This window comes from Pinus tabuliformis, chromosome 4_2 (genome assembly GCF_031772625.1).
Source record: "Pinus tabuliformis cultivar Carrire ecotype Pingquan chromosome 4_2, CPIR1, whole genome shotgun sequence".
NCBI classification, from domain to species: Eukaryota; Viridiplantae; Streptophyta; class Pinopsida; order Pinales; family Pinaceae; genus Pinus; species Pinus tabuliformis.
The window spans coordinates 735,355,774-735,374,232 of NC_142304.1; the positions used below are offsets into that span (position 1 = coordinate 735,355,774).

The window sequence follows — 18,459 nt, forward strand, 5'->3', positions numbered from 1 at the left end:
CTGTATCCAATGAAAATACATTTCTCCCCTTTGCTGTCCAACTTCTTCCTTAGCTGATCTGGAATGTGTGCATAGGCCACACATCCAAAAACCTTCATGTGGGTGACTCCTTGCTTTCTCCCACTCCATGCTTCTTCCGGCACTTTGTTCATGACTGCTTTTGTAGGACAACTATTCAAAATATATACTACACAGTGTACAACTTCAACCCAATAATCATTTGGCAAATGCTTTGCCTTCAACATGCTCCTCGCCATATCCATGATGGTCCTATTCTTCCTTTCAGCAACTCCATTTTGCTGTAGAGTGTACCTTGCTGTAAATTGCTTGTGTATTCCATTTTCTCTACAAAACCATAGAAAGTCTTTGGAGATATAATCACCTCCTCTATCAGTTCTCAGAACTTTGATATGCGACATGCTTTGATTTTCTACAAGTGCTTTGTAATTTCGAAATTTTTCAAACACTTCACTTTTGTTATTTAGGAAGTAAACCCAAGTTTTTCTAGTAAAATCATCAATGAATGTTAGAAAATATTGGCTGCTTACTAATGATGGAGTTTGCATTGGTCCACATAAGTCTGAGTGAACAATCTCTAAGGGTGCCTTTGCCTTTATGCTTTTCCCTGATGGAAAACTTTCTCTATGTTGTTTCCCCAATATACAACCTTCACAAAGGTTGTCCAGTTTCTCTATCAATGGTAATCCTCTTACCATTCCTTTTCTACTCAACAAATTAAGACCTCCAAATTTGAGATGTCCAAATCTCAAGTGCCGCAACCAATTTTCATCCTTTGGTATGCTTTGGAAAGCCTCTTGGGTAACTGCTACAATTACTTCTTTGTTTTTCAAATCTGCCCTTATTCTGAGAGGGAACATCCTGTTCCTTGTCATCTTCACTTCAGCAATACATCGTTTGCTGGGTGCTCTATCCATGATGGTGCATACATCATTCACAAAGAAAACATTGTAACCTTTTTGAACAAGCTGTCCAATACTCAAGAGGTTACATCTCATTCCAGGAACATAGTAGACATCTGCTATGGTTTTCTTTTCACCTTTCTTTGTAAATATTTTAACTTCTCCTTTTCCCATAACAGAAATTTTGCTATCAGTTCCTAGTGTGACTTGTGATTTCACATTCTGATCTAAATTGGAAAACAAGGCTATGTTTCCTGTCATATGGTTGCTACAACCGGAATCTAGAAACCATATATCTTCACTATTTGTTTCAGCCATGTTACAAGCTAAAAGCACATTATCTTGGCTGATATTTTCTCTAGTGATATGTGCACTAGATCTATTACTCATATCATGCTGCTTCTTCCTACATTCACTGGCATAATACCCATATTTTTTACAATAATAACATTGGACATTGGATTTTTCATACCTTTGTCCTTGAGCATGATGTTGTCCACTTTGTTCGCTGCTGCCTTGGCCTTGGTTCTGATTTAGATTGCTGCCTCTTTCTTAAGCATTTGCTGGACTGTTCCTTCCACCTCTATTTTGGCTTCTGCCTCTTCCTCTCTTGTTTCCTCTGCCTTGACCTCTTCCTCTTCCAAAGGACATCTAGGTCTTGAAGGCTTGCTCTAGAGATGAGTTTTCATTTCTACTCAACCTCTGCTCATGTGTTATCAGTGATGCATGTAGTTCATCAATTGAAAAGTTTGAGAGATCATTTATCTCTTCTATGGTGGTGACAATCACATGGAACCTTGAGGGTAGGACTCTCAATACTTTTTCCACAATCCTCCTTTCTTCAAGAGTCTCTCCATGAGTCCTTATCTATGTGACCAGACCAATTACATGTGTGAAGAATGAGTCAATATTGTTTGACTCCTTCATGCTCAAATTCTCAAAATCTCTCCTCAGCAATTGTAGTTTTGCTGTCTTCACTTTCTCCATGCCTTGATAGGCTGTCTTGAGAGTTTTACATGCTTCTTTGGATGTCTTGGCTGCTGTTATCCTTGAAAACACACTCTGGTCCACTACTTGATACAAAAATACAAGGGCTTTTGAATCCTTCTTCCTATTGCTCTTCAACAGATCTTTCCCTGCCTGAGTTAACTTATTAAACTCATTTTCATTTGCTGGTTCTTCAAAACCATCTTCAACTAATTCCCATAGATCTTGAAAAGCAAACAGGGCTCTCATGGTTATTTCCCAATAATCATAGCTTTTCCCATTAAACTGTGGGAGCTGGGTATTAAACATACCCATACTAGTGCTTGTGCTGGCCATTCCTTGTATTCTAAGCTATGCTTCTAAATCCTTGACTGTGTATTTAAAACACTGATTGTTTCTTCAGCAGTAACACAAAGAAAACTTTGAGGAATACCTGGATTCTTTTGCCTGAGACTTCACTCTGCTGGAGAAGTTGTTGCAGCAAAAAAAATCCTTCCTTCAGCTTCTTTAACACCTTCAAAGAGCCTGGATCTGCTCTGATACCACTGTTGGGGATTTTTCTGGTAAAATCCCAAAAACAAAATAAACTGAACACAGAGACAATGCTCTATTTTTCTCCAGGATCTTTAACACAGGGAAGCTTAAAACATTTCTGAGAACAGAGTACTACACACCCATAATATCTTTGTATTCATTAAATTAAAATCATTGATACAAGATTCATCCTATTTTACTCAGAGGGATTCACCAAAACATTTCAACAAAATTACTCTGTCTCCTTTATAAAAAAAAATTTACACAGTTGTGTGTAAATTTTGTTTACATTTACTGCTGTAAAAACCTTTCACATATACTGATGTAAAAATCACATTATGCACTTTGCATATTACAAAATGCTTCTAGCACACAAGCCATTACATGCTCTGTTCTATTTCATTTCATCTTTGCACGGTTGTGCGGATCTCTTCTCACAATACAAAGTCAACAACAAAAAAAATTAATCACGCTGCTGCGTATTTTCAAATTACATATTCTGAAAAGAAATACATACTGTATTCATCTTTGCCTTCGCCCGCACACTGCTGTGCGTTCTACTGCATCATTTCAGAATGGTCAACACACCTTACATTACAATGAGCAACACTCTTCTTATGCACTGCTGTGCATCTCAATAACAAGAGACTCTTTTAATTTTTGTTCGCACAAGCTGTGGGTTTCATTCCCTTTTCATTACATTTGCAAAATGAATACAAAACATTACATATGCCAAAAAACAAAAAAACTTAGCAGTACGTTGACTTGCCCATACCTTTCGTAAATTAAAAAACAATAAAATTAAAACTCTTACCAATACTTCTACGAGCACAATTAATTCATTAAATTACTTTACCGGTGGTCAACCAAAATTTTTACGGCACGTCAAAATTTATTTGCTGCAGGTCTGAGATGTCCGTCAACCGTTGATCTGCCCTCAAGAAATCGAACGGTTGAGGTGAATATCGGAAGGCCTTTATCTATTGAACGTTATGTCTCGATGGAGAGCTGCATGGGAAAACGTACAAAGTACACGCGTCCAAAACTAATTGCATCGGATGAATTTGTACTAAAACCACTTACAAACCAAAAGTGGTCCGATAAGGTAGTGGTTTTCGGGAATGGTTTTATGGTCACCGTTTTAATGCTGCACAGCCGATTGAAATTAATATTTCAACAAAAAGCTACTTGTTTTTTATTTCCATAAAAAAATATGTGTATTTGTATGAGAGACGATATCCTTTAGTAACCATCAATTGCGATTAGCAGCAGCTTAATGATACTTTGAAACTGAAATGTGTTTTAAAATTATTGTTGCCTATTACTAGCGCAGAGAGAAGTGAGCATAATTAGACTTGAGTGATGGGAACTCAATTTTTCTGTAATTCACATGATTCTCTCACTCTTTTCCTAGTCTTTTGTTTTTAAAGTTTGCAATTCACATTATTCTCTCACTTTTTTCATACTCTTTTCTTTATCACCTAAATGCATTTCGAAATTTATTTTAAAGTTTAGAAAATTGGTGATAAAATGATATATTTATTAACTATAAAATAATAAAATATTATTGATATATTTAAATTTCTAAAAAATTTATATATGATTTTTATATTTTTAAAGATTGTTATTTTCAATATAATTTTTATATTTTTATTCTGAAAGTAAAGTATTCTATATTATTTTTTTAGTTAATTGAAAAAAAAATGAATATATCTTTTTTGAAAAAATCTTATAAAATTAGTCTATATTCAAATATTAGCTTTTAAAAAAAAAATTAAATACATATTTTTTTCTTAGAAAAAGTCTATATGCAAATATTAGCTCTTAAAAATTTTCATGTCTAAAAAATTCTAAAATTGATTCATGAAATTTTTAAGATTTTATCAAAAATATTGTATTTGTAATTTTTTTAGCTTAAATTTATCTTATCAAATATTAAGAACTCATTTTTAATATAGAATTTGAAAAAAATTGTTTAATAAACACCACATCTATAATGGCTCTTTACATAGAAGTATTTCTTACTTTTAATTTTATTAATATTTTAATGTTATAAATACTTATATAGATTTTTTTAACATGTTTAATTGTTATTTTTTTAATATTTTAATAATGGCATGCACATATATATAACTTAGTAACATAATTTATTGTATATAGTTGGCTTAAGAAAAACATAGAAAATGGGAAAATCTCATAGGAAAAAACTCCTCTCGAAAAGAGAGACAGATGACAATGCTTAAATCCCACAACGATCCAATGAAGAAAAAGAACATAAGCTCACTCTAATTTGGAAGTACTACAAACATAAAGATGAGAGAAAAGAAACCTCAATGAAATTGATTGATCTCTCAAGTAGGTGTTGCACAAGCACAAGAAAGGAAAGCATAAATAACTTCCTCGTAAATGCTTAAGAGACAATATGTGTTGGTAAAGAACCAAGATAACAGTTTTGAACAAAAGAAATACCATCAACTAGCAAATGAACAACGACGCATGTAAGTATGGAAATCTCAATCAAGCAAAGTATGACAAAACTCATGTAGATGTCTTAACATTGTCACCATCACACTTATCAAACACAATAAATGACAATAACATTATATGTGATCATATAACTTCCCCCCCACCCCTTCGGAAACTCAATTGAGGGAGGAGGAGGAATCAAAAACTTGTATCGTCATCAAGTTCCTACACTGAAACATGACATTATAAGAAATGAAAATCAACAAAAAGTAATATGGATGTTTTATGACTGCATCGCTGAGGAGACACAATGGTATGAAGTCCATAAACATATCTTCAAATGATTCAATGACCTTCCATCAATCCAACCACAATTGATAATAATGATAAAAATTGGTCAATGGTTCAACCTTTCTCATTATTTTTAAAATGATCTAAATGCATAAGTACCATGATTATCATTCGTAGGTAAACTCATATGAGAAAAAGGCATAGAATTTTATGTTCTAGGCTCAAATATTAGTGCAAAAATAGGAGGAAAACCATATACATCAACAACTTTTTCTTCTACAACAACATTTTTAGCCATCTTAACAGTCTAGTTAGCACAATCAGTAGGGGGTTGCTCTTCTAGAAATGTAATCTAAACTCCACCTACAACAAAATACACCTTCTCATATACCTTCCCACATTCCAAACAATCATATCTAGGAAGTGAGGGAGCAACTAAAAAATATCCAAGCCATGATTTAGATGTCTGCATTTTAGACGCAATAGGAACATAATTTCCATGTCCATTTTTCCCAAGTATTCCTCTGATATATCCCATTTTGCTCAATAGTTAGGATCCAATACCGATAATCTGTTTTTCAAAGTTGGGTGTAATAAGATAAGGTGATGAGTTATAATCATCAACACTAGCCTTCAAACAATCAACATCGTGAAGGGTGGAAGTAGGTGAGTCTGGTAGCTCAACAACAACAATATCCTTCTCAGCATTATGTAGGAAATTGATTTACTATTCAATTTTTTTGTGTTCACTCCCACAAGTACTGAATAGTATCATTTTTCTTAGTCAACCATAGCAATAATGCACCATGATCTTCTTTAAAAGTTTGATATTAATAAGCATTTCCATGGAGGACTTCTTCATAAAGCATTTCTAGGGAGAATTTTAAATAAGCAAACTTACTTATTAGTTGACCATTTTGATGGTCTAACTTGCAAATTTGTTTCTTCAAGATAATATTTTCTAAATCATAGAGAGACTTATCTTCCTCCTTCAAATCATCAATCAGAACAGTACTTTTGTAAAATTCATATACAATATTTTGCAAATACTTCCACATGGTTGAGTCCATATTACAAACCTTCTTGATTTTCTCAATGATAAAACACTGGAACAATTTGAAAATGTTGCATTATTTGATTGATAGCTACACTAAACTACAAGTGAAGGATTGAGTTAAAAACTTGATTAGTTTCCTACTTTTCAAAAAGTTCCCACAATGTTTTTCCAATTTTGATAACACTAAGTTGGAAAATGTGTTTCCACTAGCCATGAAAACAAAATTATGAAAAAACAAGGCTGATGGATGAATAGATCTACAATTGGTTTATTTGATCACCACAAGGGGATGCAAGCTATCCCCTCACCATCAATCAATACCAAAGGAAAAAATCATCACATGGAAAGTATGAAATTGTAAACCTGTCGTTGATTCCTATAAGCCACCACTAAAAAAATCTACCAGTATTTAAAGGTGGCAATGCCAGCTTCATCTAAAGAAAAACACCACATGTTGTTACTTTTGAAGCCTGCAAATACTAAAATGTGAGCAATAAGACAACAGATATTTGTCAAAATTAGTTCTCTAAGAAGTGGCGATTGTTACTTATTTTTCTCAAACTCTATCCGCAACCCACAAATAAAATATATATCTCCATGACCTATGTGCATAGTGAAGACAAAATCTATTTAGTATTAGATATAACTTTAGGATTTTGTGCTCCATCATAGTGGGAATAATTTTCACCCTTTATAGCCCATTTTTCTTTGACCATAAATTCTTGAAATTTCAAAATTTTGCTGGGATGATCCATGTGCAACTAAAGAAATGGGTAGACAACTCGAGCTAAGGAAACAGCATGATTTACACCAAGTTTCAAGCCACGAGCCTCATAAACTATGACACCCATAGATTCCACAACAATGGATTACACCACTAGTTCACTCTAGAAATTGTCCCAACAATTGTAATGATGATAAGATCATTAGAGTTTCCTAGCATGCCCAACATCTTGATTGAGAAAGGCCAAAAAAAAAAAAATCATGTTCAAAATTTGGTTCACTCTAGAAATTGTCCCAACAATTGTAATGATGATAGGATCATTAGAGTTTCCTAGCATGCCCAACATCTTGATTGAGAAAGGGCAAAAAAAAAAAAAAAAAAAAAAACATGTTCAAAATTTGGGTTACCGAAAAAAAGCTATTGGTTAAATTTAAGGCGACTGGTTCTTGCTTCAAATATACAACCATACAACAAACACATCCTTTTCCTTTCATATCTAGTCATTTAGGAAACATATATACATATATGAATCCAAAAAAAGTGATTATGCAATTTTTGTTGGTTCATTAATTTTGGGGATAATTTTTTGTCACATTTTGGTGTTTTGGCCATAGTTTGATAGAAGGTGACTGATGGAAAGTCACGGAGAAGGAAACCAATGAAGGAGAAGGAATTTGCTAAAATCTGGCAGTTGCGAAAGATCGGGTAGGGAAATCAGAGCGTACACGGTCACAACCGAGATGAAACGTTTATTAAATAGTAGAGGAACCAGTGGCAACTGAGAAATAGAGAGCTAGCCAATAAGGAAAGAGCAGAGTATCTAAGGAGAGAAATAAGTAGTCTAGGGACTTCTCTAAAAGCCTCTTTTATCTGAGATATGGGAGAATCTAAAGAACTCTTAGCTCAAGATCGAGACTAGTCAAGCTACCTTGTGAAGAAAATCAACCTGTTTATCCCCTTGCGCTAACAAGCTAATCAACTCTTCAACCAAGCCATGGTGACTCTCACACGTGGATATCCTCGAAAACCAAATCTAGAAAATTGAGGATGAATTGGGTAATACAAAAACTCTTCTCTGTGACCTTAAGCCACCAGTACAGGGCCACAGCTCCAGTTGATCAACATAGAGGTAAAAACTCAATAGAATTTCCTCTTGATGACACGACTTGCTCAATAAATAGTTGAACTCACAACAAAGTTCATAGATCAATGCAAGAACTCTCACAGGTCCATGGGAGGCGACTCTTACTCAGTATGCGCAATTCAAAATTGTAGCTATACAATCTATCCCATAGTTCATTCCTTCATTTGAAGGAACAAGCCAAGGAGGAGCAACACTGGTAAAAGCACTACAACAACACGAAACACCAACATCGCCAGCAAATAATTGACTTGAAGATGAGTCAATGAACTGTGGTTGGGGCTTGTTGGGTCCTTCGTTTTGGGGACAATTTTTTGTTGCATTTTGTTTTTTTTACCATATTTTTAGCAAAGGTGACCGATGGAAAGTCGTGGAGAAGGAAACTGGGGAAGGGGAGGAATCCACTAAACTATGGCAATTGTGAAAGATCAAGAAAGGAAATCAGGGCACACACAATCATAACCTGGCCAAAACATTTATTATACAGTAGAGGAACCAGTCGTAACCGAGAAGCAGAGGTAACCAAAAAGGAAATGTTGAAGCATCCGAGGAGAGAAATCAATTGTCGAGGTGAGCCCAGTGTTTAAAAGGCCAAAGGAAAGCTAGAATTGGAAAGAGAAGAGAGTATACTAAAATGTTGTTGCGGAGTGTATCAAGCCCGCATGATTCTGTAATGACCTGGCCATAGGCTGGACTATATTCTCTAGTCCTACCCTGTTGAGAAGCCCTCTAAGCATGAATGTAATCATGTAATGCTAACTGAACCTAATGAAAGAGAAATTTGTATGGCTGTTTGATGGAATATTTGTGTTGGTTTTATGTGACCCCTTTTAAAATTTTATTTTGAATGCATTTTTGAATTCTCTATTCGTTTGAATGCTTTAGTTGTTATCTTCTGCAATGATTATTAGTTTAATGAGTATTTGTATCCTTGTGCAATTTCTCTTGACACTTGGATCCAATCCCTTAACCATGTAATTTTGTGGCGCGCTTAGGGTGAGATACCTTATTCTTCTTGAGTAAGGAGAAAATGGTAGTGCTATGCTAGACTATGAAGGACACTTCATTGGCCTCTGTGCCCCAACCCAAGGTCTCAACATGACCACAATTTTTCAGCAACAATGCTAAAAAACAAGTAACAAGAAATGAAAGATAAATACACTTTTATAAGTAAAACCTCATTAAGATTTATTAAAATATATCGAAAAGATTAAAAATTAAAATTCAACATGGAAGGAAACTCTTGCTCTGATACCATGTAAGAGTGTTTGATATTACCCAAAATATATCAAAAATACATAGAGAAGCCCTTCATTTATAGCAATGGAGGATGCTCAGCTTCAGTGAAAGATAACTATGACAAATAGGTAAATAAGAACTCCTACTTAAGACAACAACACAAAACACTTAGCTCGTTGGAAAAGTGGGCACTAGAAAATACCAACATTAATAATGCCATGGGATTGGATGAAAGAAACTCACATGTGTGATTCTATGAGAGTTGAAGACGAAAATGACTTTCTTTTAGATTGTCCATCCTATACTCACATTCAATCTGACTTTCAAAATATCTATCACACTACCAATATTTCAACCTTTTAACTCAACAAAACTATGATGACCTGGTAACACATCTCTCATTGTATTTTAGCATATAAATAATATATTAAAGAATTTTAACTAATCTCTTACCATTTTAAAGTTTAATAGCCCCTATAAATATTAATAAATATTAACCATCATTATTATTATATATATTTCACGTGTATAATTATATATATATATATATAGATAATTAATTAATTATAATTTTATTAAAGGCTCATAATAAATTTGTTTCTAACATTTTTCTTTAACATATTTTATATTTTATAATTTAAATTTTTACGTAATTATATATAATAAATTTTTTCCCCAAAAATTATTTATAATATATAGCATCGTCTAATTAATAGATAAAATTGATTTTTTTTTTAATCAAATTAATAACATTATCTAGAAATTTTTAAGAGTCATAATTTTAAATTGTTTCATTTGGGAAATTCAACCATCCAAAAGTTTTCAAGTTAAATTCATTTATACTTTCACAAAAATATTTTGAATAACTAAAAATCACACTAATATCACCAGATTTTGGGAAAATGACATTTTTATCTATTTATTAAATTATACTCCTATCAAATTTCTTAAATCAATTTATTATTTTTTAATTAATGAGATATTATATTTTTCACTATTAAAATATATTTTTTAATATCTTTCCTGCACTGAACTCTTTGCGCAATGATGGTTTACTTAAAACCATGTATAAAATCATACATAAATAAAATAATAATTTAGAACAGTTATTAATACGAATTTGTTTACACCTGTTGGAGACAACGGTTCCCTTTCCTCGACGCGCTCAGCAGTTTTTCTGATATAAACGGTTCCACCGACTAACGTTGTGTGGTTTTAGGTTGGCCACCATATTGAACTTTTGCTCTATGTAGCAATTTCCCAACGTGTAGTTTAGTTGGGCCCCACAAAAGTAGTGGGGTTTTCCCTTTTGTCCATGTACTAATTATGAAACAATATGGGTGAGCGTGACTAAACGTAGATATTAGATGATTCGAAAGGAAAATATCATTTTCAGTTGGTGAGCAAGTGGGCCCATCAACATCAATATTTATTTATATTTGAGTGGTAAGTTTGCATTATAAGAAGATATTTATAGTTTTGTTGGTTTCAAATAGTGATTTAAAAAAAAAAAAGTTAAAGTGTATATATGTTAATATAAATAATATTTTTTTTTTTCTACGTAAAGACTATCTAATTCATATATTAACTGTACAAACCAAAATTACAAACTGTGAGGCAAGTCTTCCAGGGCTTATGATAGCTCTCTGGGAACCAAAAAACAAAAAACTGATGATTCCCAAACTGGGAAAGCCTTCACAAAATTAAACTGACCAAGGCCTGATATAACGCTCCCACGCAGGGGCAGCACCAGACTTCATAAGCCAAACCAGAAGGTATATGACTGAGCAACCCGACAAAATTAAAATTGGGAATTGACCCATTGAACTTGAGACCCGACCCGTGTCCAAAGCAAAAACCAACAGGCGAATAGGTAAGCCACCACGTCCAGCCATCAAAACGAAAGCGCAAGAGAGAATTACCCGTGTCATTTTTGATTTTTTCGCTGAGTTGAGGAAGAGGGAAGGAACGCGAAGAAGGCGTCAGCTTCTTCTGCAAGGCTGGGATCCTCCACGATGTACGCCCAGCCTTCTCCCTCTGGTGTATCCCACATTTTGCGCCATGTCTCGTCTGAAATCCCCTGAGGGGCTGGTCCCACCGGAGGAAACGACCCATGCTGACCAGCCTCAGACGCTGGTGGCTCCAAAGCGGAGCTGTGTTCCCCTGCCTCCGGTGATCCTTGGGCGAGTTCTTTACCTTTGCCTTCTGCTTGCTTCTGCTGCAGGTCTTGAGGGGCAGATTCCCCATTTCCTTCCAGAGTTCTGGAGAACATAATTGAGATATGGGCACTAAGCCCTGGGTAGCTCTCCGTCCTTGGCAGTGTGAAAATCGTTGAGCCAAAGGAAGGAAGTTCTGATTTGTTCTCCTCAGCACATCCAACCTCCAAAAACTGGCTAATTGGAAGTGGAGTGGCTTTGGCTCTTCGATGGCAGTAGCAGCAACAGCAGTGGTGATGCTCATCCACTGCTGGAGCTCGCGAGGAAGAGCCTCTAGCTGGACCTCTTCTGCTCGGCTGTCTCTGACGGAGTCTGGCCATGGAGAACCTGACTCTGCTCTTGTTTGAGTGCAGGTGGGCGCGGAATCGAAGACTGAACCAGTAACCTCCCAACTCGTTCTCTGATGCCCAATTTCCCCTCTGAAACCCGCTCCTTGGTGGCTCGGTGGACCGATTCCGGTTCTCACCCTGCAGCTGAGCCAAGTGCTTCCGGCTACAAGACCAGCCACCAGAGAGGCTATGGCTGCGATAGCAATCACCAGACACCCGACGCTGAAGGGAATGGAGCTGCCATCGCCTCGGCTCTCTGCAATTCTTGCTTTCCTCACAATCACTCGACAGACATTCTCTGCACCCTTCATTGCTGTGGTTATGCTCTGCCTCAGGCTCTCGATACAGGCGTGCATTAAGTGCCCTGTGCAACCCCATAAACCTACCGCCCTCACCATCACCATTAACTTCATTAAACGCAGCAGAGGGATCGTTTACACGGCTGACGGCTTCATATGGGGGCCGTATCGTTTACACGGGGCAGCCCATGCATGGCATGTGGCATGCCCCTTGCTGCTGTCCTGCCACCCGCATCCGGGGTCTCTTTGTCCCTATGGATGAGATTCTCACATTCCAACTTCCTTTGATTGGTTGGGATAATGTTCAGGTGTCCCTCAAGGAAGGCCTTATCTGAATCAACCCCTATGTTGGCAAGAAGATCAGCCACTTTATTACCTTCCCTTTTAGTGTGATTGAAAGAGATAGCATTGTAGTTGCTAATTTCCTCCGCCATGCTGCTGAGTCTGGCCTCTAGTCTCCAACTATTGGCTATTTTCCTAGCTTTCGACCCATTCTGGATCCGAATAGCCATGTTTATTAGTATTTGGGAGTCCCCCTCCACAATCAGTGGTCGAAGATTATGTCTTCTAGCAGTAAGTATTCCTTGCCACATCCCTTCCAACTCTGCTGAATTATTGGTGTCCCAACCTAGGTTGCCAAAGTAGAGTTGTTGCAGAGTTCCTAGGTGATCCCTGATGACCCCTCCGAATCCTGCAGGACCTGGATTACCCTTGGAAGCGCCATCAAAATTTAGTTTGTATGAATAGAGAGGCGGGGCTTCCCAATTCACCTTGTCCTTGTCATTGTTATTTGCTGCTTGCTGAGAGGTTGGTTCTTGGTTCAATTGCAGTCCCCAGTTAGATAATATGTTTTTCTCATTATCATCCGTTGGGAGATCTTGTTGGGTCCAGGATTTCAGTGACAAGGTTTCTTGGATGTTGGCGTGCATGCTGTTCCATATGTCCTCCCTATTCAAGCTGCTATTTTTGAAAATGCGCCTATTCCGTTCCTTCCAAATGTTCCAAAGGAGAAAACCAGGAATTAGGTTCCACAGATGATTAAGCAAGCCACTTTTGTAAGGACTTTTAGACCATTGCCTTATGGTGTTTATTACGCTTCCTATTTCTCTGCAGCGCCTTTGACTCCTAAACTCAGTCTTCTCCCATAGATGAGTAGCAAGCGGACATGAGTCTAGAAGATGCTGTAAAGTTTCCTCATGCTGAAAGCAGTTGTGGCAAACTGAGGGTCCATGGAAGTTGCGTTTTTGCAATTTATCCCATGTGAGAATTTTCCTATGTCCCACTAGCCATAGAAAGTGATTGATTTTGGGCCAGGTTTTGAAACTCCAAATCCTGGACCATAGAGGATCAGGTTTGACTGGAGGGTCTTCCAAAAGATTGTAGGCTTCAGAGGTGGAGTAAGCGCCCTTGGAGAGGTAGCCCCATCTGAGGATATCATCACTGATATTGAGCTTAATTCTTCTTTTTGCCAATTCAGTTCTAAGGGCTTCTGCTTCCTGCGGCACGTTGGTGGTGATTATTTGGCTGCTGTCGAGCCATATTCTGAAGCCGCTGCCTGTGTTCGAACTCCAGAATTGGTGGACTTTTTCTTGCTGTTGCTCTTGCCTTTCTGGAATAATAGCTGCTGGTAGTGCACTGGATAATTTGGGGAGTTGGTTCCAATCATCTTGCCAGAATCTGGCATGCTGACCATTCCTTACTTCCCAGAAACTATGTTTCTGAATTAATTGATGGTGCTGCTTGGCCGCATTCCAAATGAGTGAACCTGGACTTGTGGGAGTAAGTCGTATAAGCTCTGCAGGAGGCATATTGTTGGTGTACTTGGCAATCCAAATTCTGGCCCATGGTTTGTCCGGATTTGTTAGCCATTGCCACCAGATTTTGGCGGTCATGATGATATTGCTGTGTTCAGGGTCTCGGAGTCCAATTCCACCTTTGTGCTTGGGCTTGCTGGTGGTATCCCATTTGACAAGCGCCCATTTATGGTTGGTAGCAGAACTTCCCCAAAGAAAATTGCGCTGTAAGTTTCTCAGCCTTTTCAGAACCCATTTTGGAGCAGCTAGGATTGAGAACAAGTAAAGGGGCATGGCTTGAAGGATGGCTTTGAGGAGCACTGCTCTGCTTGCTAAGTTGAGGGAGCGGTGTGTCCATTGATTCAATTTGCCTTCCATTTTCTCAATAAGACGTCTCCAAGCTGGCTGCTTTATGGTGGAGGCGGTGAGAGGCGCTCCTAGGTAAGTGGAAGGAAGAGAGGCCGATTGAAAACCCAGGATGCGAGAGACAGCCCGTTTGACAGAGGGAGGAGTATGGAAGAAGAAAATTTCGGATTTTGTGCTATTGATTTGGGTGCCCGAAGCATTGGAGAAGTCATTAAGCAACGATTTCAGACAGGAGGCTTCCTGAGCAGAGGGATGGCCGTACAGCATGGTGTCATCCACAAACTGCTGGTGGGTGGCAGCCGGGGAGTTGTGGATTGAGATACCCCGGATGAGATTATCGTGCCTGGCTTGCATGATGTGCCGACCTAGGCCCTCCGCCATTATGACAAATAAGAAGGGGGATAAAGGATCCCCTTGCCTGATGCCTCTGGAGGGCTTGAAGGGGCGGGAAGGCAGCCCATTGACGAGAATGGAGAAGTGAGAGGAGGAGATGAGGCTCATTATCCATCTTACCCAAGTGGCACAGAATCCAAAGGCTTTCAGCATGTTCTGTATATATTCCCAGCTGAGTTTGTCAAAAGCCTTGGATAGGTCCAGCTTGAGTAGCATGCCCGCTTTTTTGGAGAGCTTGAGAGAGTGAAGGATCTCATGGGAGAGCATTATACCGTCCATTATTTGTCGGCCTTCCACATAGCCTGATTGCTCAGGTGAGATGATTTGAGGGAGAAGGGGCTTGAGCCTATTGGCTATGACTTTGGTAATGACTTTATAGAGAACATTGCAAAGGGCTATGGGCCTGAATTTGTCAGGGGTGATGGAGTTCTCTTCTTTAGGAATAAGAGTGATGAAGGTAGAGTTTAACGAGGGTAGCATCCATCGAAGGGCGCGAGATTCCTCCACAATTTGCCAGATCTCTACCTTAGTCATATCCCAGAAAGCATGAAAAAAATCAGTGGTAAAGCCATCAGGACCAGGAGCCTTACCTTCTTTAAGCTGTGCCATTGCTTCGTCCACCTCGTGGCTGAGAATCGGGCTCATGAGCAGATCGTTTTGCTCTTCCGTTATTAGTCTTGGAATATTGCGCGTGATTTTCGCTATAGCTGCCGTCCGATCCCCTGTTTGTTCTTGGTGGACGTGTTTGAAATGATTAAGGAGGGTTTCCTCAATTTTCTCATGCTCCTCCTCTTTACCTCCTGCTTGGTTCTGGATGAATGAGATCTTGTTGTGCATTCTTCGTTGCACTGTGGTGTTGTGGAAGAATTTGGTATTACGCTCTCCTTCTTTGAGCCATCTCACCCTTGATTTCTGTTTCCAATAAATTTCTTCTTGTTTTCTTCTTTCCTCAAGTTGATTGTAGATGCGCTTTTCTTCTTCTAGTGTAGCCTCTGTATGCCCTGAATTGATGACCTCCTGGTGTAGAAGCTTGAGCTCCTGATTTAGATGTTGCTGGGCTTCGAAGATGTTACCAAAGGTCTCCTTATTCCATTGTTTGAGGTGACTTTTTAGGTACCTTAACTTCTGCTGGAGAATGAACATTTTGGTGCCTTCTGGAGGAACAAAGGAGGCCCAAGTAGTTTTGACGAAGTCCTTGAATGCCGGGTGGGTAAGCCAGAATTTTTCAAATCGAAATGGCCTCCTGGTGCTGCTCCCTGGTCTTTGCCATTGCAGGGCGATTGGCCAGTGATCCGATCCAGAGTGAGCCAGTATCTCCACACTGAAATCTCCCCCAATGTGCACTGCGTTGTCCGATAACAGGAATCGGTCCAACTTGGAGGCAATCTGTTGCTTCCCTTTCCTGTGATTGCTCCAAGTATAGGTACCATTACAAAAGGGCATATCAATAAGGGAGGCATTTAGGATGAAGTCCTTAAAGTGTTCCACTTCGGGTTCCAATCTGGTTCTGCCCCCTGTTTTGTCCTCTAGTCGGGTGATCATGTTGAAATCTCCCGCCACAATCCAGAGAGGATGTTGTCTATTGTTGCTGAGAGCCTCGATGGTGTCGAGGAGTAATTTTTTATTGCCTCCATCCTGTGGGAAGTAAACATTGGATAAGTTTCCATGTACCTGAGTGCCTATGATGTGAAAGGTTGCCTGAATAAGATGGTGGCCTGCATGAAAGTCCGATAGAGTTATAGCTTGAGTGTTCCAGGCTATGGCAAGACCTCCCGAGGCTCCTGTCGCATCCACGGCCACAGAATGGCATCCTGGCCAGGCTTTGGAGAGTATTCGCCCTAGAGTATCGCTATTACATTTGGTTTCTTGAAAAAAGCATATGTGCGGCTTCTCCATTTTTATCATGTTTTTGAGCATCCTGTATTTTGCAGGGCCGTTAAGGCCTCTAAGATTCCAGGAAATGAGCTTCATTGATAACTAGGTTGAGAGGGGCTGAAGTATTTCGTAAGCTTCGCATAGTGGCCTGAATCCACTAGGACTTCTCCAAGCTCTATTGTTCTTTGCAGTACTGTTTTCCTTCCTCTCTTTTTAAAATCCTTTGGGCGCAATCTGCCATCCCAGGTACTTCCCGCTTGAATCCCTAACTGCTGTTGTTGGTAGACTTTGGAGATAACCATCTCCAACTTTTCTAGGTCAGTTTCAGCAATGGATTCAAAGGCCCTTTTCCTGCATGCTAACTCTAGTTCATTGATGTCCAGTCCGTGAAGATCCACGTTTTCAGCTTCTTCCTCCATTATTTCTATGACACTGTTGTCCTCCTGTACAGGCTCTGAAGTCTGGGTCGATTTTTGTTTCCCGTCTATCTCCATAAGCTTGGGTATAATCACCAGATCCTCCTGATTTCTAGATAAAATGTTGGGTATGATGATAGGGGTTTTTATGATGGGGGGGGGGAGGAGGGAGGGGGGTGGCTTGAGGAGGATGGATGGTCAGATTTGCTGGGATTTTCCATGGGTCGATCTTCCGGAATATTGTTGAGGATTTCAAAACTGTTCTTGGAAGCTTGGTCTTTGAGGTTGTTCGGTTGAGACTTCTGCCCATTGGCATTCTTCCGGTGCGATCGCCTTCTGCTGGTTACCTTGGTGAACCCATCATGATTTGGCTTGGCATTGGGGTTCTGTGACAGATCTGGGGTATTTAGCGGACAATCCCTGAATAAATGCCCCAGAGCATGGCATCTTCTACAACGGAATGGCACATGTTCGTAGTCCAGGGGCTGGGTCCATTCCTCATCCCAGTGGGAGAGTGTTATCGACTCTGGCAGCGCTTCATTCAACCTTATAAAGACACATATGCGTGCATATGATATGAATCTGCGGGTTTTGGTTTCTTCAGCTGTCCTAATGTACTCTCCCACTCCATTTCCAATTCTTCTTAGTGAATCTTCGTCCCAATATTCATCAGGGAGTCCATATAACCGGATCCAAACTGGTGCCCAGGTTAGGTCTTCTTTATCTGGGTTGAATCTGGGTTTCCAGTCTCGCATGTACAGTCCTGCAGCGTTGAAGAAGTGTGGGCCTGTACCTAGCACCCTGAGTTTGTCTTCCACACAGTAGAAGATGACTGTGAAGAAGCCCTTCGGCCCTAGTTGTAGCTGCACATCTCCCTTTGGTTTCCATTTGGCAGCTATCCAACCAGAGAGGGCTCTTTCTGTTGGCCATAAACCTATAAATTTTCCTATAATTGCATGCTCTTTCATAAATTCTATTCTAGCATTTACCAGGTGCCCTTGTAGTTCGATTCTGGGCCTCTCTGCGGCTACAGGTTTGCAGGTGGCTGAGGTGGCCTTTGGCATTTCTTCTTTATCATTTCTCTTTTCGTCCCGTGGTTCTTTTCCCTGATCTGGCCGAGCTTCTGTATTGCTATTTCCTTGCCCTGTGGCCTGTTCATTGTTTATGACGTCTTTGCTAACCGAACCGAACATGAGATACGGTTCCTTCTCTGTCTGCATTGGGGAGGGCCCTGGCGCCCCCCCTGTGGTATTTCCATAGCGCCGGACCTGCGCAGTGCGGAGGCGATGCGGTTACTGTGCTTGGAAGGTGTCAGGGATTGCAGTAGGGGCTACAGTCCGTGGCGCCATCACGGGTTACAGAGGAACCCTAAATTCTTGCAGAGCTCGAGCCTCCAAAAATGTTAATATAAAT

At 39.3% G+C, this 18,459-nt stretch overlaps 1 protein-coding gene across 1 annotated transcript; it reads right to left on the bottom strand.

Annotated features, from left to right (window-relative positions):
• Positions 1-12,355: 12,355 nt before the first annotated feature.
• LOC149171708 (uncharacterized) lies at positions 12,356-16,651 on the bottom strand. The gene is made up of 2 exons (XM_089426060.1): positions 15,770-16,651; positions 12,356-15,565 (listed from the first exon to the last, which is right to left on the bottom strand). The coding sequence occupies exons 1-2, from the start codon at positions 16,649-16,651 to the stop codon at positions 12,356-12,358; spliced, it is 4,092 nt and encodes a 1,363-aa protein (XP_089282186.1).
• Between the last annotated feature and the right edge of the window lie 1,808 nt (positions 16,652-18,459).